Source organism: Dromiciops gliroides, chromosome 6 (genome assembly GCF_019393635.1).
Source record: "Dromiciops gliroides isolate mDroGli1 chromosome 6, mDroGli1.pri, whole genome shotgun sequence".
Classification (NCBI taxonomy): Eukaryota; Metazoa; Chordata; class Mammalia; order Microbiotheria; family Microbiotheriidae; genus Dromiciops; species Dromiciops gliroides.
In genome coordinates, this window is record NC_057866.1 from 157,482,114 (window position 1) to 157,509,921 (window position 27,808).

General features: G+C 41.1%; 1 protein-coding gene across 4 annotated transcripts in view; it reads left to right on the plus strand.

Annotated features, from left to right (window-relative positions):
- GAB1 (GRB2 associated binding protein 1) overlaps positions 1-27,808 on the plus strand; it is a 181,471-nt gene that overhangs the window by 107,000 nt on the left and 46,663 nt on the right. For all 4 annotated transcript variants that reach the window (XM_043973057.1, XM_043973059.1, XM_043973058.1 and 1 more), the window contains exon 2: positions 13,700-13,994. In XM_043973057.1, coding sequence (XP_043828992.1) covers positions 13,700-13,994 — 295 coding nt within the window. The remainder of the gene's footprint in view (positions 1-13,699; positions 13,995-27,808) is intronic.

Genomic DNA, 27,808 nt, shown 5'->3' on the forward strand with positions numbered 1-27,808 from the left:
TCCTAGCACCATCACTCACTGCATGACGTTGGTCAGGTCATGGCTCTGAGTTGTATTTAGGAAGAGGTTAAAACCACATCAGTCGGAACCGTAGCAGGTTCTTCCTCTTCACCTGCTCACTGCAGGTGAGCGTCCCCCAGACCTTCGTCCTGGGCTTTCTTTTCTTTTCTCTAGGTGGCATCTGGCTTAATGATTCTATCAGCTCCTGGGGATTCAGTGATCACTGAATGTGCCAATGGTTCTGTATGTTCTATAGAGTTGGATTATCTCTATATCTGGATCTACAGCTCTTTTTTTTTTTCCCTCCTGAGCTCCAGTCTCTTCACCAACTGCCTTTTGGACATTTCAGACTGTATGTTTTTCAGGAACCTCAAATTCAACATAGCCAAAACTCATTACTCACTCCCCTCTTTTGAACTTTCCTTTTGTTCAGGATCCCTCCATCCTCCTAGGCACTCACACTCACAACCTTGGCATCACCCTCCATTCCTCATTCCTTCCCTTTTCATTTCCAGTCTGTGCCCTGTGGGCCATGGATTGACTCAATACCACAAATTCATATTCTCCACATTGGATTGTATTTGTATTAATGTTTTCACTATTTCCCACTTTCATTTGAATCTTGCTGCTCTGCGTGTTGGTGACCTCAGCTCTCTAGTTCATCTTCTCTTCAGCTGTCAAAGTGATTTCCCTAAAGCAGAGGTTTGCCCAATAAATGTCAGTGGCTTCCTATTATGGCCGGGATAAAAAATTCATGCAGAGCTCTTCATCGCCTGGCCCCTCCCTACTTTACCTGTCTTTTTCATCCCTAACTCCCCTCCCTATATCTTGTTGCCATCCCTCTATCCTCCTCTACAGCTTGTTGCCATCCTGGTGATGAATCTTGCTCATCCTCAGGGGACAATCATTCAATCTGTCCCTGAGCCAACCTAGAAGCTTTTCCACATGGGCAGGCCCTTGTCATACCTTTCCTTCTGTTGCTATGGCTTTGAAGAGGGCTTTGGAGGAAGAATATGTCTATGTACTATAATTTTGAGTTTTTGACAATTATTTTCATTGAGAGTTTCATTTTAAGTTCATGAACTTTGAATACCATTGAGGATCTGAGGAAGCTTGATGGCAGTGGAAAGAATGCTGGGCTTGAAGGCAGGAGGGCAATGACCTGGGTTCAAATCTAGCCTCAAACACATATTGGTTGTGTGATCTTGGACAAGTCACTTATCCTCCATCTGCCTCAGTCTCCTAGAGTGTGAAATGGGGATAATAATAATACCTCCCTCCCAGGTTTTGCAAAGATCAAATGAAATAATTTTTGTAAAGCTTTTAGTACATGGCACATAGTAGGTACCTAATAGATGTTTATTCTTTCCCCTCCAGATCCCATCCATTGCTTTTTTTTGGCCACAGAAGCAAGAAACTATCCTCTCTTCTCCCTCCACTGGCCTGATCCTTTACACCCACTGCTCTCGAATTAAATCACACATTAGCTTTAGAATTGATGTTATTTTCAGTCCATTGTGTCTGCTTCCTGTTGGTCAAAGGTTAGCGGGATTGGGTGCTGTAGAGTAGGATAGAAAGCTAGCAGGAAAAAGAAAGCCTGGATTCTTTTCGTACAAGACAAAGTTCATAGACATGGGCAGGATGGCTCTTGGATTTTGCGGAAACAAAGAAAGGTAAACGGTCACCAGCTTTTCATTCAGTGCTGGCACTGCTCTGGGCATGTTGTAGAAGGAAGGGAGCTTTTCCAAAAGAAGGTGATGTGTGAAGAGGAAACTGGCTTCCCCATCCCGCCCTACTGGGGGGGGGGGGGGCTGGTTCTTTTCTGAAAACTGTTCAGTATTTTAACCAAGCAATTCTATGCAACGTTTTATTTTATGTATTTAAAGGCTGTTCGTTTCATTATTTAGAGGGAGTACATGGTGGGTTTCGGGTTTTTGTTTTGCCTTGCCCAGAATTTAGGATTCAGTTTGGAGGAGCTTCTTTTTCCTTTTTCTTTGTTTGTTTTTAATTTAGTGTGCTTTAAATTGGATGCTTCCGGAATGAATGATTTCTGTTCTTCTGGAAGACTGCCTGAAGAAGAGTTTTGATCTTTTTTTTTTTCATCTTGTAGTCTTTGTCCCTGTAGTATTTGGCAAATAGAGTTTTTACTTTCAGAAAAAGCCCATGAACCACTGTTTCGACTAATCCCAAATAAATTTAAATATGGAACCTCACAATTGGGGTTCCTAAACTCTTTGTCTCATTACTCTTTCCATTTGCTTGATGTTGAGTATTTTTGTGTTTCCATTTATATTAAGCCATGAGCGATTTATTTTTAAATTTACTAAGAGAGTGTGAGTTTGTGTGCACTGGGGGAGAGAGGAAGTAATTGCTTGCCTTTATACTGGACTCTGTCTATATCTCAGAATTTGTTTTCTACCCAGAAAGTCTGGTATGGAGTAATCAAAATGTATAAAATTTAGAAAGGTGATATAAAAATTTGATGACTTTATGGAAGATGTGTTTTTATTTCTATATTATCACAAATAATAATAGTTAACATTTTTATAGCACCTACTCTGTGCTAGACACTATGATAAGCACTTTATAATTATTATTATTATCATCTCATTTGATCCTCACAATAGCTAGGTGCTATTATTATCCTCATTTTATGGATGAAGAAACTGAAGCAAACAGAGGTCAAGTGATTTACTCAGAGGCACACAACTAGTAAGTTTCTGAGGTCAGATTTGAACTCTTGTCTGCCCTGACTGCACTGTCCACTGCACACCACTGAGGTGACCCTGGGAGTTAGATGCAATTTTTGTCCCCATTTTTATCTTCTAGGTGTGTTGCAGGGCAAAATAAGGGAGGAAAGCCTTATTACACACTTCTTAAAAACATGGCTTGAAAACTAGGTCTTTTAGAGGTCAGGATCATGGATTGTGAGCAGGAAGGTCCAGCCTTGTTTTACAAATGCTCTTTGATCTATTCCAGATCGGTCCAGGGTCATGCAAGTAGGAAGTAGGACAGTCAGGATTCAAAATCTGATTCCCCAGTCTCCTCTCTCAAGTCATTTTGTCTTTTCCACAGTGTGTGATAATCCTCTGACTCACTTTTCCTTGCCCTTGCTCCTTGGCACAATAACCTGTCTCAACTCCAGCTTTCATTGACCAGAACTCCTAGGCTTTCAGATGATTCCTGACTCATTAATTTTTAGATGAGTGAGACAGATGTTAGAGGTTTCCTGAGCCTATGAAAATACCTGAATTGTGAGTTGATGAAGAACAGAGATTAATGATGCCTAGCCTAGAATCACTGAAGTGTAGATTTTATGTAGATTTGGAAGGGACCTTAAAGGATGTCCAAGTCACTCTAGTCCCAAGGATTATGGACTAAGGAATTAGTCTCCCCCCCCCCCCTTCTGTAAGACAGTAAGAGATAATGACCATGAGTTTCTCTCCCACATCACCCCTTTCTCAAATTAGATTTAACAGTTGTATTAATTGCCCCTTTGATGCTTGTTGCCTGCCCCAAATACCTCTACCATATGCTTCCCTGGGCTCCTTCACGTCTGCTAAAACCCCTCCTTCGGCTAGACTCTTTTCCCAGTCCCCCTTAATGCTAGTGCCTCTCCCTCAGACTACCTGCAGGTTGCCCTGGTATGTACACACCTTGTATGTACATAGTTATTTGCATGTTGTCTCACCACCACCCCCCCCCCCCCCAACCTTGGTATAGGAGCTTCTTGAGGGCAGACACTGATTTGGTCCTTTTTTTTTTTTTGGAGGCAATTGGGGTTCAATGACTTGCTCAGGATCACACAGCTAGTAAGTGTCTGAGGTCAGATTTGAATTTAGGAAGAGGAGTCTTCTTGCCTCCAGGTCCTGTGCTTTATCTGCTGGAAGGGGTTAATTAGGAAAGGCCTTAGCTTGGCTTTGAAAGGGTTCCTAGTGGTGGGAATGATGATTGAGATTCCTTACATGGGGGACAGCTTATGGAAAGGCTGAAATACAGGAGATGAACTGTTCTTTTCTGGGAACAAGTTAGACCAGTTTGGCTCAAGCTGGAGTTGCGAAAGAAGTTTGGAAAGATAGGTTGGAGCCTGGTTCAGAAAGTCTTTAAATACTGCAAGGAGAAGTTTTACCTTACATACAGTAGGGAAACGCTGAAGGATCTTGAGACAGGGCAGGGACGATTCATTCCTGTCTTCATCTCCCCAGTGACTAGGCCTAGGGTCTTTGCTCTTCGTAGGTGCTTAATAAATGATTGTTGAATGAAAGAGTTAATCATTTAAGCCCTTTTGCCCCTCACCCCACGAGTAAAATCGTGTTATAGCGAGGTTCCAGGAGACATACTGTACTAATTACGACAAAGTTTGCTCTTTTTTCATGTGGTGCTGATTCCAGGACTTGTAATTAGCACTGTTTTCAAAGAGTGAGTTGCCAGCATCCTCCGTTGGTAATTTTAAATCCACTTCCTCCAAACTACTATGAGACTTATGAATTAGGCTTGACTTTTTCCATGAAGGTGTAATGAATTTTTTTTAATGCTGGCTAATTTATTTTATTTCAAACAGCATGTGCAAAAACTACCATTTACTGGGGCTGTGGAATACCAAATGAAAGGTTTGGGGTTTTTTTGGGGGGGGCGGGGAATGGGGTAAGCTTGCCTCTGAGCATGGTTCTGCATTATTCTCAGTATTTTCTTTTGTTTATTTAACTAAGCTAAAGTTAGACCCTACAGTGCGAGGCTAGAAAATGGTGACAATAGTTGGAAAACAGGAAATTTTAGACTTATGTGTGTGTTTGGAACAGATGACCATGATGATAGGGCCAGGGGGGTGGAAACTTCCACTGAGTCTGTTTTTTCCTTATTTTGCTTAGTGAGAAAAGATGGGGCTTCCTGGAAAACAAGTCAAGTCTGTTAGAGCAAACACTCTTGTTGTTTTTCCTTCCTTCAGAGTGGACGTGTGCTTTTTGGTCAGTTCAGAATTTGGTCAGTAACAGGATTGTGGAAAAATTGTGTTATAGACAAATAAACAGAACTTAGAGGCAGGCAGCTTGTGGATCCCGGAGACTGTAAGCTACTTGAAGGCAAGGACTGTTTTTTGTTGGTCTTTCTGTTTTGTTTTTCCCACTGCTAAGCATGGCATCCTTAGAACACAGTAGGCTGTAGGTTGATTGGATTGTATTAAATCAGTGATCTTAATATCAAAACAGAAGTTGTTTTGTTCACTGATGTAGTTTTGAGAGAAATAGAGCCGGGGTAATTATTATGGTTATTGAGCTGTAAGGGAAGAACCCAAGGGGAGAAATATTTGTCTCTCTGTTTAAGAGGTTTCCTGTTTTCCTTGGTTTGTTGTCCCCCCTCCCACAAGTGCCTTCTTAAAACAAATTTTTTTGAGCCACTTCCTTGAAGAGACCTCTCCTGTAAAAGGTCCTATATTTTATTATTTTTTTTATTTTAATGTTTTTTGTGGGGCAATGAGGGTTAAGTGATTTGCCCAGAGTCACACAGCTAGTAAGTGTTAAGTGTCTGAGGCTGGATTTGAACTCAGGTCCTCCTGAATCCAGAGCCAGTGCTCTATCCACTGTACCAACCAGCTGCCCCATAATGTTTAATTCTACCAAAGACACCCGTAGGTAGCTTGTCCTATGTTTGGAGGGCTGGTCTTGAAGTCAGAAAACCCTGGATTCAAATCCTGTTGGCTGTGTGACACTGGAATCCTCAATGCTCCCAGGCAGTTCTCTAAGGTTATAAACTACTGACTAATTACTGACTGTCCTGTCAGCATTGGTGGACGGATGTTCCACACTTCCTCACATCAATTAAATTACCTAAAAACACAAAAACAAAAGCAAAACCCCACAAACATCATAACAAAAGAATCATTAAACTTATTGTTTAATCAATATCTTAAAGACCTCATCATCAAGCCTCATCATCATTTTCACTATACTTTTGTTTCTAATTTCTCCTGAATAGCATTTAGTCAAATTACAATGGTACCAGTCCAGTCCAGTGGAAGGAATAATCTTCCAGAATACAGGAAATGCTTCAGGCTTATCAGGTCCAAATTAAACTTTGGTTCTGACTCAGTAGCTATCATCAAGGAAAAACTTTCTGTGGTCTCCCTGATGTTTTCTTGTTTTCAGTCTGCCACCATTGGTTAACCCAGTGTGGTGATGGTTGGTTAACCACTGAGATCCTAACATTAACATGTAGGCTTATTCTGAGTGAATTACCCAGTTTTTTTATATACTCCAATTCACCAGATGGGCACTGTGTTTAATTAGTATGATCCTAAGAGTTGACTATATCTATGTGAAGTGGTAGGTACCTAAGAAGAGTTCCAATCAGCTATGGTTCCTTACTCTGTGTGAAGCTGTGCTGAGCTTTTATATCTTGAAAACTGAAGTCAAAAAAATGTGAATATCTTCTGTTTTTTCCAAAAGGTCCCATGAGGGAAGTACGCTTATTTTGCAAATTCTTATGATGTTTTATAGCGTTTTCAAAAAAAAAGGGAAAAAAATCATTGTTATGTAACTTGTTCACAATACTTTTGAATTCCGATTATATTTTAAGGAATCACCTAATTTTAAAGGGTTAACTTGACTTAAGAACACAATCAGTTGCCACATTTGTAACAGAAATAAGTATTCTTTATAGCTACGATATTCATCACTACTCCAACTCTAGTAATTTTACTAAAGAAAATGAGAACAAAATTCAGTGTGATATCTGGTAGAGGCCTCTGGCCCTCGGCATTTGTGAAGAAGGTGCTTTGTAACTTTACTCTAGTGATATTTAAGGTGAGTTATTGTTATAAATATGTGACTCCATAGGGAATTCCTTGTGTGGGAACTCCCTGTACTAACACAACCTGCCTTTGCCTTAGTAGATAAATCCCCTGGAGCTGCTTAAGGCACATAATGATTAAATGACTTGCCCAGGATTACACAGTTAATGTCCGAGGTGAGAGCCGAAACCCATGTCATCCTGATTTCAAGCCCAGCAATCTACCATGCTTTATTTTCATTATTATTTTGATCACCATCATCATATTTTCCAATGGTGTTCAAATAGAAATGGCACTGGGGCAAGTCGCTCTCTTATTGTTATTTAATATACTGTGCATGGGTAGGTTGCTGTTTTATAACCTGTTGCTTTATAATAATTACTTTGTTATTTCTATTACTTTCTAATAACTGCTTTTTGGTAGCTTATTGCTTTATAAAGAGCCATTTAGTTGTGAGGCCATAGGTTCCCACTTCTGCCCCTATCTTCATCTCAGAAAAGCCTGGTCACCTCCCCTCTTCCTTCCTCTCCTTGCTAACACCAACTGCTCAGCGTCCCTGATTCCATCATTTCCTATCTTCTCTAGCAGATTTCAGCCTCAATCACCTCCCCCATCTTCAGCCTCTCCTTATTTTCCTGTTCCTTCCCTGCGTCCTTCAAATATGCCCAGAGTTCCCCATCCTTAGAAAACCATCACTAATCATAGCATCTCCTCAAACTGTTATCCTGAACCTTTCCTACTTTTTTCTATTAGATGCCCATAAAAACCTCTTTATGATCACAGCTTCCACTTCTCTCATTCCTTCCTTAACCCTCTAAAGTCTGGCTTTTGCTCTTATCATTCAGCTAAAAATATTCTAAATTTCCAGTGATCCCTTAAGTGCCAAATCCAGTGGTCTTTTCGCAGTCTTCATCCTTCTTCATTCATCTACTGTACTTCATACTGTTAACTGTCCTCTCTGAATGCTCTTCTCTCTGGGCTTCTTCTACCTATCTGACTGATCCTCCTCTGTCCCCTTTGTTGGTTCATCTTCTAGGTCCCGTCCCATAACTGCAGGCGTTTCCCAAGGCTCCTTCCTAGACCTCCTACCCTATTCTTTCTGTGTCTCTCCTTCCCTCCTATCTCCTTCTCTCTCTCTCTCTCTCTCTCTCTCTCTCTCTCTCTCTCTCTCTCTCTCTCTCTCTCTCTCTCTATCTCTCTCTCTGTCTTCTCTGTCTCTGTCTGTCTGTCTGTCTCTTTCTGTCTGTCTCTCTCTCTCTGTGTAACCTCATCAGCTCCTATGGGTTCAGTTACCATCTCTATGCCAATAACTACCACATTTATATATGTGCCTTGTCTTTCCCTTAATCTTCAATCCTGCATCCCTAATTAATTGCCCATTGGCAATTTCAGCCTGAATGTCCTAGAGACAGCTCAATCACAAGATATCTAATACAGAACTCATTATTTCCCCCCACCCCCTAAATACTTTCCCGAAAAACTTTATTTCTTTTGAAGGCATCACCATTCTTTTAGTCTCCTACAGCCAGTCAGTTGCCAAATCTTACTGTTTCTGCATTCAGTCATCTTTCACATCTGACTTTTTCTACTAACACAGCTACCACCTTAATAAAATAAAATGGGGAATGATGTTTGTGGTTCTTTCCCATTACTAAAGCTGATAATTCAGTTATCTCTGAGGGCCCTTCTATGATTCTAAGATACTGGTCTTTCAGCAAAGACCATAGATGTTTAGACTTGAGCCTAAAAGAAATCAAGCTGAAGTCTAATAAGATGTTTTTAAAAAATTAAAAGATCTCCCCTAAAGATCTGTACTTTTATACTTTGTCCAACTATTAATAACTTCCTAGCCCCATAATATGGGCAGAGTTGGGGGAGTAAATATTTAGCATTGTGAATATCAGAACAAGGGGGGAATATAGGTATCATGTCATACATATCAATTATTTTGCCAGTTAGGAAATTTAACTTCAGATGGGGTGGGGGGTGGGGGGTTGGGGGAGATATCTCACTGATGGCCACAGAGCATGTTAGGGCAGACCTGAGATTTCTAATACCGTGTGCTTTCCATTTCATTATATTTTCCCAGAATGCTTGGGGGAAGGTAAAAGAGTTTAGAATGTCATGGGCCATTAGAAATCACCTACTCCAATCCCCAGGAGCAGCTAGGTGGTACAGTAGGTACAGCACTGGCTCTGAAGTTGGGAGAACCTGAGTTCAAATCTCACCTCAGGGGCAGCTAGGTGGTGCAGTCGATAGAGCTCCGACCCTGGATTCAGGAGGACCTGAGTTCAAATCCAGCCTCAGACACTTGACACTTACTAGCTGTGTGACCCTGGGCAAGTCAACCCCAATTGCCTCACCAAAAAAAATAATCTCACCTCAGACACTTAGTAGCTGTATGACCCTGGGCAAGTCACTTAACCCCAATTGCATTAAACATCTGGGGCCACCTTCATTGTCCAGTCAAATTGCCACTGGATGCAGATGGCTCTGGAGGAGAGAGTGAAACTGGTGACTTTGCACAGCCCTCCCTCACTTAAATCCAATTCAGTGCAAGTCATGACATCACCCAAATGTCATGGTCCTCGTTGAGAATGAAGGACAAACAACAAGAAGTGCAAACCCCCTCATCTCACAGAGGCTAAATGGGCATTCTTAGTAAGTCTTCACTTCTCTGACAGGGAGGCTTGGGGGAGTGAAGGGGGGAGTGAAGAAGGGAAGCAAAGAAAAAGGGAAATGACATAAATAGATGAAAAGTTAATAGCAAAAGGAGAGATGAGTAACAGTTCAGTACAATGACTGGAGACATCCCGAGCTGATCCAGGGTTTTCAGATGAAGGGTATTAAGTCCCAGTGGGAGCCAGGTATCCCGGGTGTTCCAGGAAGGCTGCTCAGAGGAGTCTTCAAGATTTGGTAGGATTTGTAGTCAGGAGAAAGGAGGAAATGGGCAGTCCTGAGAGGGGAGGGAGAGATGGCACAACCAAAAATGGGGAGGATGTGTTTTTCAAATCATGAATAACACCGTCTTACAAGATTTCCATAGATATCTTCAAACCAGAATCCTTCGCCTCCCCTTTTATGTTATCAGTTTAATTCAATTCAACTGGCACCTATCAAATTCCTACTATGTGCTCTGTGGGGCAGCTAGATGACTCAGTGGATAGAGTGCTGAGGCCTAAACCACTCCAGCATCTTTGCCAAGGAAACCCCAAACGGGGGTCACAGAGAGAGGGGCATGACTGAAAATGACTCAACAACAACATATTCTAGGCACAAGGATATAAAGACCCCCCCCAAAAAAAACCCCAAACAGTCCTTGCCCTCAAGAATCTTCCATTCTATTGCATTGTAGCCTTATCCTATTTATTGATCAGTGAGACCTTCAGTTGAGTTGAAACATTTGTTAAGTACCTATATGTGCGGTGTGCTGTACTTACTATTGGGAAACATGAAGTTGGGGGAGTGGGGAAAGAAACCAGTCCTTACCCTGACATAGTTTACAGTGTCCTAAGCTGGGCGGTGGGGGGGGGGCGGTGAGATGGACGTTGGCATAACCAATACATAAGACAGGATAAGACATGGATGGGACAAAGCAGAGATCCAGGCAAAATTCTTTTTCAGGAAATCTTTGTTTTTCTTTATTTTTTCGTTCTTTCAGTCATCTGCTTGCTAAGGTATAAGGAAAGAGGAGAATTAAAACATCTGATCTCTGAATTTTCATGAGTTATACCACATAGGGCATACAAAATAGAAGGTTGGATTGATTGGTGGTTTATGTAACAAGCTGCCATCTCCACAAAGCTTATGAGTGCATGCCTCATTTTCTGTCCATTGCTTATAGTTTAGGGTGCCCTGAGTTCCCATGCTGAAAAATAAATAAGCTATTTGAAACGTCCACCCAGCCAGCCTGTCAGACCTGTGTACAGTTGAGCCAAGGAGGTTTGCTAAAGTCCTAAGGAAGTCTAAAAGAAATTCAGAAATAAGGACCTTAAAAAAAGTTACAGAATCTCCCAGATTAGGAAGGACCTCAGAGGTCAGACTTGTATCTTAACAAGTGGTCATCCAGCCTTTGGTTTGGAGACATCTTGTGATTGGGAAATCACTACCTACATAGGCAGTTCATTACCCATGGGGGCACTCTAGATGTTGATAAGTTTTTCCTTACACCTTATACTTTCCTAACACTACACCAAAATTTGACTCTGCAACTTCCACCCAATGCATCCAATTTTGCCTCCTGAGGCTAGTTGGGAAACTAAGACCTAGGGAAAGTTTTATGACTTTCCCAAGGTTACAGAGATAGCAAAAGTTTTTAGGTGAGATTCGAACCCTGGTCTTTTTGATTCAGGTCCCAGATTGCATCATGCGATCTCTGAAGAGGCGCCAGAAATGGAGTTAGATATATGAAAAGTCAGCTTTTTGCCCCCAGTTGTCCCAAGTACATCTCTTTCAGTGAAAATTAAGTTAGAATGGACTTCTGCATGCAAAGTTTTTCCCCAAATCGATTCAGGGGTTTTGGTTTTGAAAGGCATTTTCTACCCTGCTACTGTAGACTTGGTGGGGCAACCTACGGCTTTCATTGGGGCGACAAGTGCCACAAGGTTAAAAATAGAACACGCTTTAAGAATCCCAGATATTTTCAGATAACAAAGAGTGATTTATGTGGGCTCATTTTGTGCTTTGAAAACATAGAGACGCCTTTGTGCTGTGATTAGCCGGGGTGCTGAGGTCAGTTCTCTTGTCTGGCATCCAGCTTTATTCGGTTGCTAAATTGTGCTTTGTACTGTGATCCAGAGAATCTTTGTATCTGCCTTATTAAAGTGTGTAGTTTATGTAATTGCTTTTGTTTTCCAGTTTCATCGGTGCCAGATTCAATGAGAGTGACTCATTATGTGACTGAAACAAACATTCTCATTTGCGTTAGGTACCCCCCTCCCCAAAAGGAGCAGGTGCTGGTTGGCTAAATTCAATATTTTAGGACTGTAATTTCCTGTGGAGAAAGCTCATCTCACATGTGATGTTCACTCAGCAAACCAAACCAGCCAATGAAATTACTGCCTTCATCCCTCTCTGTATATGTGTGTGTGTGTGTGTGCATTCCCTGTCTTTTATTCCCTTTCTTTCTGTCTTTAGCCATTTAGTTGAGTTCTCAAATGCCCTTTAAAACTGAGTGCTATGGAAGAGAAAGGGAAAGGGGCAGAGTCCATCCTTTCCTGGTTCCGTCTTCACTCCATGTGTGCTTGTGAACACAGAGTCATCGAATACTTGAGATGACCACACATGCTTGGCTGCACTTGGACACTCATCCATTTCAGCATGCTACTCTTTGGGCCTGGAAGGAGTTTATAAAATTCTGGGGTTTTGTTTTTGTTTTTTTGGTGAGGCAATTGGGGTTAAGTGACTTGCCCAGGGTCACACAGCTGGTAAGTGTTAAGTGTCTGAGGTCGGATTTGAACTCAGGTACTCCTGACTCCAGGGCCGGTGCTCTATGCACTGCGCCACCGAGCTGCCCCAATAGATCATTGTTGAACATTTGTTTTGTGATGAGCACTGTTGGTCCCTTAGGGAGATGCTGTATTTCTGTCCTTTTGGAGTTTACAGGCACCAATTAGGATATAATATATACACAGATAATTGCAACATATACTGTAACTCATGATGAATACATTAGGGGGTGCTATATGAGACTGGGAAGGTTTCATGGAAGAACTACTATTAGTGAAGGGCTTTAAAGAATTCAAGAGGGGCAGTTAGGTGGCGCAGTGGATAGAACACTGGCCCTGGATTCAGGAGGACCTGAGTTCAAATCCAGCCTCAGACACTAGACACTTGACACTTACTAGCTGGGTGACCTGGGCAAGTCACTTTACCCCAATTGCCCCACAAAAAAAAAAAAAAAAAGAATTCAAGAGACAGTGATAGATGGAGGGAGGATTTTCCAGACACAGAGCAAAAGCCCAGAGATGATAGAAAGCAGGTTGTATTAGGTGGGTAGAAAGCAATCCTATTTGGATGGAATGTTGAAGATGTGGCAGGCAGTCACAGGAGAGAAGTTCAGAAAGGGCTTCCCAGGACAGAAGAGTTTGAATTTTACTAGGTAGGCCCCTAGGGTTAGAGCTTTAGCGCTGGAAGGGATTTTGGAGGTCCTCTACAATCTTCTCATCTACCAGGGAGATGAGGCAGATTCCCCCAAAGTCACACAAGACACAGCTGAGAGGGGATTCAGACAGACAGATCTCTACAACAGGTTCTTGATAACCACACTTTGTGTGTGTGTGTCTGTCTGTCTGTGTCTGTGTGTCTATGTGTGTGTGTCTGTGTGTGTGAGAGAGAGAGAGACACGGACAAAGAGATTCCCATTGCTTGCTTGTTTTCTGGAATGCTTGCCAGTTCAAAAATTCTGCCATGAAGTGAAACTTCCAAGAAGTCTTTACCTTAGTTTATCAACTCTCAGTGATTCATCTTCCTGAGTTTAAATCCAGCCTCTGACACAGTAGCTGTGTGACCCTGGGTGAGTCACTTAACCTGATTTGTCTCAGTTTCCTCATCTGTAAAATGAGCTGGAGAAGGAAATGGAAGCCACTCCAGTATCTCTGAAAAGAAAACCCCAAATGGGGTCACGAAGAGTCAGATATGACTGGAAAAAAAAACAAAACCAACACAACCGAACAACCACAAAAATCTGTTTAAACAATATGTATTGACAGATGAGATGAGCTCTATATGTTGGCTAGTCTACTCCATGACCCATCAACATGTCATCCATAATAAGAGATTTCAAATATTAAAACTGTAGTTATATTTTCAGGAAACCTTTGGTCCATGGCTTATTTTTATATTTTTTTCATGTCTTATTTTAAAAACCATTCTTAATTCCTGCATTTTAAATGAATGTTTTGATCTCTTCCACAGGCATGGAAGAGGAGGTGGTTCGTACTCCGAAGTGGCCGTTTAACGGGAGATCCAGATGTATTGGAATACTACAAAAATGATCACGCCAAAAAGCCCATCCGCATTATCGACTTAAACTTATGTCAACAAGTAGACGCCGGATTGACATTTAACAAAAAGGAGTTTGAAAACAGCTACATTTTTGATATCAACACAATCGACCGCATCTTCTATTTGGTAGCAGACAGTGAGGAGGAGATGAATAAGTGGGTTCGTTGTATTTGTGACATCTGTGGGTTTAACCCTACAGAGGAAGGTAAGTGCCAGGTTTCATGAGCTGAACTACTCAAATAGTGAACCATCTTTTCTGCTGTGTTTTGTAGAATTATCATTAAGTGATTTCTTGGCTTAAATAGATGGTACATACTTGTTTCTCTTCCATAACACATTAGGAAAGGTACCTATATCTTTAATGAGAGGAATATTTGTTCTATGCAGGGGAACCACACAGTTGTGTAAATACACACTCAAATCTATTGTCTTAGTGGTCTGGGATGCTGAGAGGCCACAGAGTCAGGGCTCAAGTGTAGGTTTTCCTAAAAGGGTGGCCCCACCCAGCCAATCCCTCAGTGGCGCAAAGGCAGGGTCAAAATTCACTCTTTATAATGAGGCATCATGGTACACTGGAAGGGATGTTAGTTTTGGATGCTTATTACATGTGCGACCTTGGGAATCAAATCCCATTAGACTGTGAACTTCTTAAGGGCAGGGAACTATCTTTTGCCTCTTTTTGTATCCCCAATGCTTAGTACAGTGAGCAGCATAGGATAGGCACTTTTGTTGTTGTTCGGTCATTTTGGTCGTGTCTGACTCTTCATGACCCTATTTGGGGATTTCTTGGCAGAGATACTGGAGTGGTTCACCATTTCCTTCTCCAGCCCATTTTACAGATGAGGTAAATGAGGCAGCTAGGGTGAAGTGACTTGGCCAGGGTCACACAGCTAGAACGTGTCTGAGATCATATTTGAATTCATGATGATGTGGAAATCCTGAATTGGTATTTAATGGATGTTAATTGACTGACCAGTTGACTAAGTGAACTTGAACAAATCTTTTGACTTCTTTTCATCTCATTTTCCTTATCTGTTAAATGTAGGGGTTGAACTGGATGTCCCCTGGGTTTCCTCCCAGGCCTTTATCTGTTATTTGTGATTATAGAGATAGATAAGTTTCTAGATTTCAGAAGCTCAGAGAGATTTCTTTTTAAGATAAGCAACTAAAAAAATGCAAATCAGTAGAAAAACTGTTCCCTGAAGGTAGAAGAAAAAAGTCAATAGCATTTAATAGAACAAAACTCCCTCCCACCCTACTATGCACATGTGAAAATCATACATGAATCCTTGAAAAATGTGATCACAGAGATAACTTGTTCACTTCTCTGATTAACAATATCAAGTAAAGCATAAAATAGGAAGATGTATTGCTGTGTATCTTGGCTTTCTTCAGTTTTAATTGGTTAGCTGTGTGTGTACAACACTAACTGCTTTGGAAGGACTAGAAAAGAAATAACACATAAAATGTTCAGATCTACTTGATGGGACCAAATATAACCATGAGGAACAAGTAAACAATTACAAAGCAGTATAAGAAAGAGAGGCAACATAGGATGGTAGATAGAGGGAATCAAAAGGACTTGGGTTCAAATCTTTGCCTTCTGACACCTACAAGCTTTGTGATCATGGGTAGGTGGCTCTCAGTGCCCCAGACAACTTACTATGACTATAATTTATGAGCAAGTGGCTGGTCTACATCAGTTTGGAAATTATCCACACTGAGTATTTCCCCACTCCTGTGAAATCATGGGTCTAAATAATGGCATCAGGATTGATTGGGCCATAGTCAGAGACTTCCTTCTAGGGAGAAGTGAATTTTTAGAAGGGTTTAGATAGAAGTTGATTAGTGGAAAAGAGGGCATTCCAGGTGAAAAGAGAAGCATTAGCAAAGGCTTCCAGACAAAGGCAAGCAAGAGTAACTTTTAAGAAATTTGGTGTGGCTAGAGTAGAGGGGATGTCAGGGAACCATAAAGGTGAGAAGATAAGCCGTTTAAGGACCTGAAGTAAGGAGCTGAGATTTGATCCACCTCCTGTAGTTCTTAAATAGATTGATAAAGATTTGATGCAATTTAGCAAGCATTTCTTGAGAACCTACTACTATGTGAAAGGAGGCTTTCTCAGCCTGAGTTCCCAGAGAGCCCAGGGAGAATTTCACCCACCAGCAGATCTGCTAAAGTGGAGGTCAGATACTCAACCAATCCTGTGGTGAAAAAATAGCTGATGTTATTAGGTTTCCCTATGTGGAAGCCTTGTTTCCAGAGCTCCCAGGTTTGATGGTCACTGAGATTATTTTGTAAAGAACAGACAAAGCTTCATGTTGCACACCTGGATGAGATGAAATGGATTCAGGCCTCATTAGCACATCACAGTCAAAATGGAGATTCTTAGTCACATACAGCAGTTCTAAAATGGCATTGTTTACCTGCCACAAAAACTGGACTCCAAGGATACTAGGATAAATAAGACAGACTAGCTCTTAATGAATTTACTAATTAGGAGAAAATGTAACAACAATAAAGATGATTCAGAGGGGAGCGAGGTGAGGGCAAAGGAGAGGAACAGGCAAAGTACCCTGGGAAATCAGTCTGCCAGCCTTATGTGGGTTGAAGTGGAATAGGGGAGAGACTGAAGACAGGGAAAGAAGCCAAGAAAATCTTGAATAACTCCAGGTATGAAGGGGTCAGGGCTTAGGCCAAGAGAATGACTATGGGAGGAGCAAACCACAAAGTATAGGGAGAACTTGTTTAGCGTTTGGATATAAGGGAGGAAAGGAGAACAGTCAGAATGGTTGCAGGATTGCAGTCCTTGAAGCCAGGATCTGAAACACTTCAAGCCTTCGCCGGACTGTTACAACCACCTAAGATCAGAATTGTAGAGCTGGAAGACACCTCAGAATTCCAGTCTAACCTCTCTCCTTTTACAGAAGAGGCCAGAAGACCTCAAGTAACTTGCCCAAGGTCACACAGGTGGCCAGGGAGTATTTGAACCCCTGACTCCAAATTCGGATGTTTTTGTGCTCCTGGAGGGCCTTCCCTAGTGAGGCATGAGATCTCCTTTTAAAGTAATTATCAGGGGCTATAATGTTCCGGGGTTGATGGATGGAGTACATTATCATGACCAGCCCATAGGCCTGCCTACTGTCCCATCCATCTCTACAACATTTTTATGAAAATAATCAGCCCAAGGCATCTTTGATGAAGGTCTGAAAGGAGAACAGGCAAGCCTTTTTAGACTAGATTAGACCACATTAGATTAAGCTTTCATTGTTTGGCTCTGAATCCCTGTCCTCAAGGTGTTCCACTCCTAGAAGGTCAGACTGAGTGCAGTAGGAGACAGATAGGGAGGGAACCTGGTTTGGTTGGGAAAGGTGTGTGTATGGGGTAGGTGTGTGTGTGTGGGGGGGCGGGGTATTGTTCACATCAAAAATTCGTTAGGGGGCAGCTAGATGGCACAGTGGATAGAGCACTGGCCCTGGAGTCAGGAGTTCAAATCCGGCCTCAGACACTTAACACTTAACTAGCTGTGTGACCCTGGGCAAGTCATTTAACCCCAATTGCCTCACTAAAAAAAAAAAAAAATCGTTAGACTCAGTAGAATAAATTATAATTATATATTTTATATATAGTGAACAATAAACGTAGTGGGATCTTGTACATACATACATACATGTGTATAAAAACAATTTCTAGTGAATAATAAGCACAGTGGGATCATGTGTATGTCTTATATGTAGTATGTATAATGTATACATGTGTATGTAGTATTGTGTACTTTAAAAATTCATTAGACTTGGTAGAATACAATTATAAATATATATATATTTTTATACATAGTGAACAATAAACATAGTAGGATGTATAATTTAAAATTCTAAATGTGGGTTCTAATCTGTTCCCCCAGTTTTGGGGGAAACTGACTAAAATCACTGATAAAATGAGTTTAGGTTTTTAAGGGTTTATTGAAAGATAGAAAGAGAAAGATTGAGAACAGAATTCCTACAACCTGGCAATCCTATCTTTCTTCAACTCCTCTGTGTAGTCCTCTCCTCAATTCCTCTGTGTAGTTCTCTGCCACCAAGTCAGGAAGCCAAGGAGACAGTGCTCTCTGCGCAGGCTCTCCTTCCTCCTTCCTGTCCCCTCCCAGAAATGGGAAGTTCTTCAAGCTGGTTGGTTGACTGGGCCGGAAGTTCAAAGTGTTTTTAGATTCTGAGAACCATGCTTTCTTAAGTACTCTCAAGTACCAGCCAGATGTGCTTAGAATCTAGTCAACTAGTAATCCAGTCAAATCAGACCTGCCAAATCTCATCTATCACATTCCATTGTCTTGTACATACATATATATATATATGCATTCATATATATGAAATAATTTATAGTGAACAAAAGCACAGTCGGATCTTGTGTTTATTTTTTATATATCTATACACATATTTATATACATAGTGAATAATATTTATATATGTGGGGGTAGTGTGCGCAGCGAACAATTTATGGTAAACGGTAAGCACAGTGTGATTTTATATGTGTATAGTATAGTGCATATATACATTTTATATATTTTCACATTACATATTTACATATATACATTTGTATATACAAGTATATAAATTTTGTGTATATGTACTGTTGCTCTCTATTTTTAAAAACCCATTAGACCTGGTAGAACAAATGCCTTTAAGGTCTGCTATCTTCTGACAAATTGCCCCCCATGCATATGTCAAAATCATATTGAATGCTTGGAAGATGAGTTAACAGACAACTTACTCAACCCCCTGAATACTAGTATCAACCGAGGCACAAAATAGGAAGATAGAGGATATGTTTCTTGGCTCTATTCATTCTGAATTTGTTAATTTGGGGCCCAAGGCTTAGCTGAAGTTTACTTTTTGCTCTAAAAAGGGGGGGTTTGCTAAGAAATTTGATAATATAAACAAAGTTATGAAAGGGATCTTTTTAAAAAAAAACTTAGTAACTGTTTTTGAGCACTTGAAAAAATAGTCAATTATGTTGCCGTTATATCAGTGCCCATTTCAAATTGGCTAGTCCAGGTCCAGCTAGACCTGGCCTCAGACTTGGGTTCAAGTTCTGACTGTGAAGAATACTGGGTATGTGACTCTAAGCATGCCATTTAAACTTTCAGTTCTCTTTACAACTCCTTCAGGTGAAAAATTACAGAGAAGATACTAACCCTATTAATTAGTGAAGAGAATTTCCTCATCCAGGGAGTTCCCTACATCTTCCTATCTTATCTCTTCATTAAAAACCAGTCCTTGGGCAGCTAGGTGGTACAGTGGATAAAGCACCAGCCCTGGATTCAGAAGGACCTGAGTTCAAATCCAGTCTCAGGCACTTGACACTTACTAGCTGTGTGACCCTGGGCAAGTCACTTAACCCTCATTGCCCTAAAAACAAAACAAAACAAAAACCAGTCCTGAAGGACCAGTTTGCCAGTCCTTGTCTAGCCCAGCATGCATACTGCCCTTGAAAAGAGTAAAATTGTCTTTCTTTGAATGTTCTTTAATTTGTGTTTTTTAGTAAGTCATGACCTTTGCGAATTAGTAAAAAATGGGAATGTTTTATTATATTCATAGACCTGGATTTTCCAGAATGTAACAGTTAAATATGAAATGTCCCTCATATGATGGTTTTAACTAACTATTCTGTAGTGTGCTTTTATGGGCATGGAATACGTATTTTATGTATTCAAAACACAGTAACCAAATGACAATTCTGGTTTTAAAGCCATCTGCAGTCTATGCTTCCTTGCTGACTTTGCAAGATGTGTTGTTTTTTAAGCCACAGGTTAGGCCAGGAGTTCTTAGCCTTTTTGTGTGTCATAGACACCCCCTCACTCCAAGCACAGGACAGCCTGGTGAGGCCTAGGGACCCCCTCTTAGAATAATATTTTTAAATGCATAAAATAAAATACAGAGCATTACAAAGGAGTCCAATGATAGGGAAACAAAGTTATCAAACACTTTGAAATGCAAGTTCACAGACCCCAGATTAAAAACCCTTGGTTTAAGTGATGCCACACTCTCTATGGCATAGTCATTTATGTCCTTTATAATCTCATTCGTACTGTTTAATCATGTCTACACAAACATTTTATTCTCCTTTCCATCGGTGGGTCATCTGCTTGCCATGCACTTGCTTCAGAAGAGCTGAAGCCAATGCTAAATACATTTATATTTCTGTGGGGCTGCCCCACCTTAGCCCCAAGAGAGTTCTCTTCCTTTTTTGGGAAAGCTGATTATGTCCCCAATTGGGAGTTTAGAAGATCTCCCAAAATGATTTAAGCTCCCCTAGTCTGATGCTGGATTTCTGTGTGGGGTCTTTTGGGAGGGTGGGCGGGGGTGGAGAACAAGCAAAGAGTAGATTGAGTTGTGATCCCAAGGTCGAAGAGAATAACTAGTCTTATTCCCTCTGAGAACAATGAATTTCTTCTTTAAAACAAAAGGAAAGGGGCTGGGAGGTGGTGGTGGATTTGACCTGTCTCTTAGTTCCAGGAACTTCTTAGAATATCATGACCCTGCTATTTTCCCATATTACTGAATGCCTGGAAAGTTGGCTTGCACTCTCTGTTTGTCAATTACAGTTAGTTGAAATTATGTAAAGTTTCTGAGAAGCCTTATATTTAGTAGAGTTGAGGGTTAGGGGAGTGATATCATGCGTGTGTGTGTGTGTGCGTGTGTCTGTGTGTGTGTGTGTCTGTGTCTGTGTCTGTGTGTTTTTTCTGGGAAGTCTGCATAAGGATTGTTTCTGAATCATCAAGGTCACAAGTTTACAAATTAATTCACTTGTGTGTGAGCAGAGTTCTTTGAGCAAGAGAAGTTTGATAGGTTAGACCAAGGTATCCTAGCACTAACAAATACTTGTGTGTCCTAGGGTCCTATTTGATAGCCTGGTGCTGGCCCCTCTAGAAAGAACCATAGGGATAGTAATTTTTGTTGTCCATCAGTTGTTTTAGTCATGTTTAATTTATCAGTTGGGTTTTCTTGGTAAAGATACTGGAGTGGTTTGCCATTTCCTTTTCCAGCTCATCTGACAGATGAGGAAACTGAGGCGAACAGGGTGAAGTGACTTGTCCAGAGTCACACAGCTAGGAAGTGTCTGAGGCCAGATTTGAACTCATGAAGATGAATATTCCTAACTTCAGACCCAGCTCTATTCACCTAGCCACCTAGCTTGCAGCAAAAGCTTTGAGATTGTTTTTCTTATAATAATGCTTTGGGCTAATAACAACAATAGTAACAATGGCCTGCATTTACATAGCATTTTAAAGTTCTGCAAATTTCTTCACATTTGTTATTTCCTGTGACCTTCAAACCACTTTGTGAAATAGGTGCTATTATTATCACCCTTTTACATATTGGGGTCCTGAAGCAGAGAGGTTAAATAAATTGTCTAGTCATCTAGCTAGTAAAGAAGAATTTGAACTCAGGTCTTCCTGACTTTTAAGTCTGGAACTCTTTCCATTCCACTACCTACCTGCTTGTAGGTAGTATATTATCTACCCTGAACCTGAGTCTTTTTATTCCTGAGGTTTCCCTAGAGAACAGGCCCAAGAAAATTGATCCCAGTAGACAAACCTCAGTTTGGTGTGTATAATGCACTTCAGACTGATTTTAACACTTTCCCTTGCACCTTGTCCGTTCTGAGGATGGAGTTCTCTCAGAGTAAGCAAAAGCTTAGCCACCAACTCCATTATCAAGACTTGAAGTTCCCTAATCATCTGAGCTTCTAAGCCATTGGGGCATAGGAGGGGGAAGGTAGGAGTAGGACCTACCAATTCATATGACATCAACATTGTCAGTTACTAAATTCCAGGTATACTTCATACAATGAGCTCCTGAAAAATTCTGGTGTAAATTCAGTGTTACAAAGGTTTATTTAATATTTATTTATATTTATAATACATTTAATGTGTTTTCATGACATGGGACATGTGCTAGGTGGCACAGTGGATAGAGCACTAGCCCTGAAGTTGGAAGGATCTGAGTTCAAATCTCACCTCAGATACTTACTAGCTGTATAAACCTGGGCAAGTCACTTAACCTTAATTGCCTTAAACATCCAGGGCCACCTCCAGTCATCCTGATGTATATCTTGCCACTGGACCCAGATGGTTCTAGAGGAGAGAGTGAGGTTGGTGACCTTGCACAGCCCTGCCTCATTTAAATCTCATTGAGTGCAAGTCATGTCATGACATCATCCTGATGTTATGATCTTCTTTGAGAACAAAGAACAAACAACAACAGCAGATCTTATGGCATAATCAAAATAACAGTGTTCATACATAGAGTGCTTCATGCTTACAAAATATAGGATCAAGGCCTAGAGAGGACCTTGGAAATGTCTTATCGAATCTCATTGTACAACTGAGGAAACTCAGGGTCATGAAGCCTTATGTTTAATACATGGGTAGAAAGAAGATTTGAACCAGGTTCTTTGTCTTCAAATCAGGGTCCTCTCTACTGTATCACCCTACTCATTTTATCTTCCTAGCTATCCCACGAATAGGCAGTTACTGTTAGGCTGATTTATTGATGGATTATTCAGGTCCCTTCTAACTAGCTCTCTCTCTCCCTCTCCCTCCTTCTCTCTCTCTCTCTCTCTCTCTCTCTCTCTCTCTCTCTCTCTCTCTCTCTCTCTCTATCTCTTTCTCTCTCTCTCTCCCCTTCTCTCTCCCCCATCTCTCACTTCCTCTATCCCCCTCTTCTGTGCCCCCTTCTTTCCCTCTTCTTTTTCTGTCTCTCTGTGTCTCTTCTCACTCCTTTTCCTCCTCCTCCCTCCCCCTCTCCCTCTCTCTCTCCTCCATTATCTGTTCAGTGTGTACATGTTGTATTCCTTCCTTTCAATAGACTGATCTCCTTGAGATCAAGGCTTGTTTTGTTCTTGTTTTCGTTTCCCCAGCACCGAATTACCTCATTCATAGTAGGTCCTTGGTTAATAAATTCTGGATGGTTGTGCAGCCTCCTGTCTGTCAGAGTAAACCGGCTCTCTGCTGTCAGCTCCTGGGCTGCTGGCCCAGCTAGGACCGACCAGTCAGAGTCGTAAATGCTGGACTTCTCCCCGATCCCTCTTGGATACTGTCATCTTGGTCTCTCTGTTGATCATCCTTCTGTTAAATATATTTCTTGTCAAAAAATCACTTCAGGGGTTCCTACACTTGAAGCTATGTGAAGTGTTTTTCACATTCTTGACAAAGGCATTTACTAGCAAGAGGAAGAAGAGAAATTTTCCACTTGAAAGATTTAATTAGATTGCGTTAAAGCGGGGGTCCCTGGAAGGAGATGAAATCAGTTGAAGAACCTTTGGGTTACTCTGGGTCATCTCCTTTGAGAATGCATCTGCGAATACTTTGTGTTTAGACTCCATTTGCTGCCCTTTTGTTCACCAGTTTTAAAGGGCACTATTTTTTTAAAAGAGTATCCTCACAGGTAAGAATTGACTCTGCTTCAGTTCTCTTCCATTTCTAGTCCATCCTTCACAGAGATTACAAAATGGTTCCTAGATCGTAGGTTTGACCAGGGCACTCTCCTACTTTATAACTGCAGTTGCTCTCTTGTCTCTCTAGAAACAAACACAAGCTCCCCTTGTTGCATTTCCAACCTTATTCTATGTTATTCTCCTATAAATACTCTTTGTTCAGCCGAACTATCCTTCTTAATGAAAACATCTTCCTGAGTTGCTCTCACACATTCACCCTGACCCTCGGTATTCTCAAAATAGCTGCATTACTCAGTTTAGGTGACATGTAGATGGCACACTGAATCTGGAGTTCTTAGGAAGATATGAGTTCAAATGCAGCCTCAGGTACTTCCCAGTTTCCCAGATGTGTGATCCTGGCCAAATCATTCAATCTGTCTACTTTAGTTTCCATGTCTGCAAAATGGAGATAATAGTAGCAACCTTCCAAGCTTCCAGAATATTATTTGTCATAATATTCGGTATATTTGTAAAGCACTTTACAAACCTTAAAGTGCTATAGAAATGCTAGTTATTATGATTAAATAAATACAGGTTGGGGGTGGCTAGGTGGCGCAGTGGATAAAGGACCGGTCCTTAATTCAGGAGTACCTGAGTTCAAATCCGGCCTCAGACACTTGACACCCCCACTGCCCCGTAAAAAAAAACAAAAACAAACCAAAACAAACAATAAATACAGGTCAAGTATGTTAGTGATGAAGATGGAAGACACCTGTTTTTTAACTTAATTTAATTTTTTAGACAAGGACATTTATGGGGGGTGTGAAGGGAAATGGAGGATTCATTGATGGTTCAACCCCTTGAGGGGAGCACCCATAGGAGCCTAAGGATGTCTGGTGATGCTACACAAGTCTCTATCATCTGCAGCAGGAACAGGATTAGTGGGAAGGTGGTTTAGTTGATCAGACCTGAATCCTTGGTTATAGGGGCTTACAGGAAGTAGTGGCAGACTGCTCACCATGTTGGCCACTTTCACCATCATTGCAGGGAAAGCTGGGATTTTTATGCCATTTTTTAAAAAACTATACCAATTTAGTAACACTTATTTTCTTCTCACTCACACACTCCAGCCCAGGCAGACTTATAGGGCATGCCAAGTACAACTGGTTTCAAGCTAATAAAACTGAGTAAATAGGAAGGGTATGGGGAGGAGGAAGATATTCCTGTTGTTTGTGTGGCTCTTCACTTAGTAATCTACTTCCAGCCGAAGAAAAACTCAGGAGATTTTCTCTATTAGTCATTATCCGCTTCTTAAGTAAATTTCAATTAGGATTTTGCCCCAGCAGCCTACAGTGTCTTTAATGGGTGTCAATTACATTCTCCTTGCCTTCTGCTAGGAGAGTGAGAATAGTTTTCGACATACTGAAGCACACCCAAGCTGAGCATTTAGTTCTCAGAAATTCGATGCCAGCATTGATCCAGAGCAGCAGTACACTGGCCAGACTCAAACCAACCCTGAGCGCCACTTCCAGAATGTAGCAGGCCAACACCATCTCATGACTCTGGTGACTGAAGCAGGATTTTCCCCCTCAAGTCTGTTTAACTTTGGATGGAGGTTTTGTCCTGTCTAGGGCTGTTCTTCTGCTCAAATATGTGAAATGAAGCAAGGCAGATTCACACACATCAAATAGCTCTGAAACCACCAAATGGGCCGAGGGTGCATTCTGAGCCAACGCACGGGAGGCTTCTTAAAATCCTTACTCCCTTTGTAGGTGTAAGACTTTTTATTTTATGAACAAGAGGCCAAGTGCAGAAATTCAGAGAGGATTTAAAGTTGGAAGATAAACAATCCTTTCATCTTATTTTTCTGTATTACATTATTCTGAAAATCTTTTATGGGATGTTGTTGATTTTGGAAGTTGGTACTTTCTTTTCACAGCTGTCCTTCCCTTATTTAAAGTAAACATCATGAAAGATGTTTTTGGTTTGTTCTCTTCAGTAGTCCATATTGTGAGCAGAATAGAAAAAACAGGAAACATATAGTGGGGATACATCCATCACACCTGAAGTCCCAAGACCAGGGCTCAAAGCTCCTGTTGGAAGCTTGTTGTGATAGTGTCCTCCCCCAGAAACTACTTTTTGCATTTTTTATATTTAATTTTTTAAGCAATGCAAGCTCCTTAAAGGCTTAAGTGGCATTTGTCTTTCTTTTCCCTTGGCCTTATTTCCACACACAGCACCCAGCACCTAGTAGGTGTAATTCAGTGCCTATTGAATGAATTCTTACCTGGTTGACTTTGGACAAATCACTGAAGCTTTCTGGGCATCTGTTGCCATGTCTCTAAAATAAAATTTTTGAACCTTGGCCCCAGAGAAGAGATGAAGAAAGACACCAGCTTCTCTTTTCTCTTCTCCTCTCCTCTCCTCTCCTCTGATGAGGACTATATGCTTGGAATATTGCACACACTGTCAGGTCTCTGGGATGAACTATTTTTCTTTGTTACCAGGAAAGTCTTTTTAGGGAGGAAAATATCTGTTAGATGCACCTCAATGGTGGACTTGCCCCCAGGAAGACATGAGTTCAAATGTGACTCAGATGCTAGTCGTGAGACCTGGGGCAAATCACTTAATTTGTCTGTTTCCTCATCTGTAAAATGGGAATAACAGCATTTATGTTCCCAAGGTTGTTGTGATTGTAAAACAAGATAGTATTTGCAAAGAAAGCACTTTGAAGATCTTAAAATGCTATAGAGATGGTAGCTGTTTTTATTATTATCTGGAAATTACATACAAATGATCAAAAGGCATCAGCAGTACTGAAAAATAAAATGAAGGGATTATCTTCCAGTTTTCAATTCTCTGTCTTTTTGCACCCCAGATCTTGTTCATGAAATAGCAACATCTTATGCATACAGAGGGGGTAAGAACACGGTTTACTATTTGTTGGCAGGGAAATTAGAAGGTGAGAAAAACTCATCATGTGAATAAATGAAGCTGCCTTGGAGAGGGATTGTCCTGCTGTGTGATGACTTTTTATCTTCTCTCTGCACCTCTACTCCCACCAGGAAGATTTACTCAATTGATTTGCTGTATGACTTCATTCATTCATTTTTTTGTTTGTTTATTTATTTATTTGTTTGTTTGTTTATTTACGGGGCAATGAGGGTTACATGTCAAGTGTCTGAGGCTGGATTTGAACTTAGGTACTCCCTGCTGTATGACTGTATGTCCTGGGGGTAGAGAGAGAGCCAAAATATTTCTATGCAAAGGATATTGGAACAGAACTTTCATGAGTTACAATGAATTAGAATAAAAAATGAGAATTGATAACCTTTCAAATAGTGAGGTTACTTTTTTTTTTTTTTTTGGTGAGGCAATTGGGGTTAAGTGATTTGCCCAGGGTCACACAGCTAGTGTTAAGTGTCTGAAGCTGGATTGGAACTCAGGTACTCCTGAATCCAGGGCTGGTGCTCTACCCACTGCACCACCTAGCTGCCCTAAGGTTACTTTCAAAAGAGGCTGCATGGAACAGCCAAATGAGCCCTGGGTCTGGAACCAGAGGACCCGAGTTCCAGTCTTGCCTCTTTTTACTGCCTGAATGACCTTGGGTAAGTCACTTAAATTCCCTGGGCCTCAGTTGCCTCATAGAGAAAGTAAAAGGGATTGAACTAGATGATTGATGGTCCTCTGAACTTGAGCTGATTAATACTCTAGTGTTTAGGGCAGGTGTCACATCACAGACTGCAGGTTACACACATAATCCCTAGGATACAGTCACCTTTCCATTATCCTATCCTCTTTTTCTTTGGCTCCCAATGACACCTATGTTTTTTCATAAGCCCTTCTTTGAGAGCTAGGTAAATACTTGCCTTAGGTCAGATTTGTGCTGTCACCTGTTAATTCTAGTGCATTAAATAGACTTCTGTGCATCTAGGCAGTACGTGGATGTAAATCAGATGCTTTGTAACTTTACACTGCTATAAGAATGTCAGGTATTGGTATCAATGCTGCTCTCTAACGTTAAGCCCGAACAGCAAAGCACTTTGCAACCTCCAAGGGAACATGGGAAGTGCCCTCTCTCCTCACCACACCACCTCCTTTCCTTTCACTCTTTGTCAGTTACTGACGGGGAGCTCGAGCTCCCCAGACTTTCCTTACCGGTCTCACCCTACTTCAGTGCAGAAGGCTGGTCCCTTTTCAATTCAATGAATAAACATTTATTAAGCACCTTCTCTGTGCTTGGCACTGTGTTAAGCCCTGAGGATACAAATAAGAAGGAGAAAGAAAGTCCCTGCCCTCAGGGAGCTTAGGAAGGCTACACACTCTCTACACCATGCCACTGCTTCCTCTCATTTTACAGATGAGAAAACACATGTGATCTATTCAGACTGCACAGCTAGTTTCAGAGCCAGGTCCAAATCCGGATCTCAATTCCAAATCCAACACTTTTCAGTATACCATGCTGTCTCTGTGGTTATATAGAGATCAGACTGTACATACATACACCTATACATACATATATATACATATACATGTACATGTACATATACACATATATACATATACATATGCACATATACGCATAT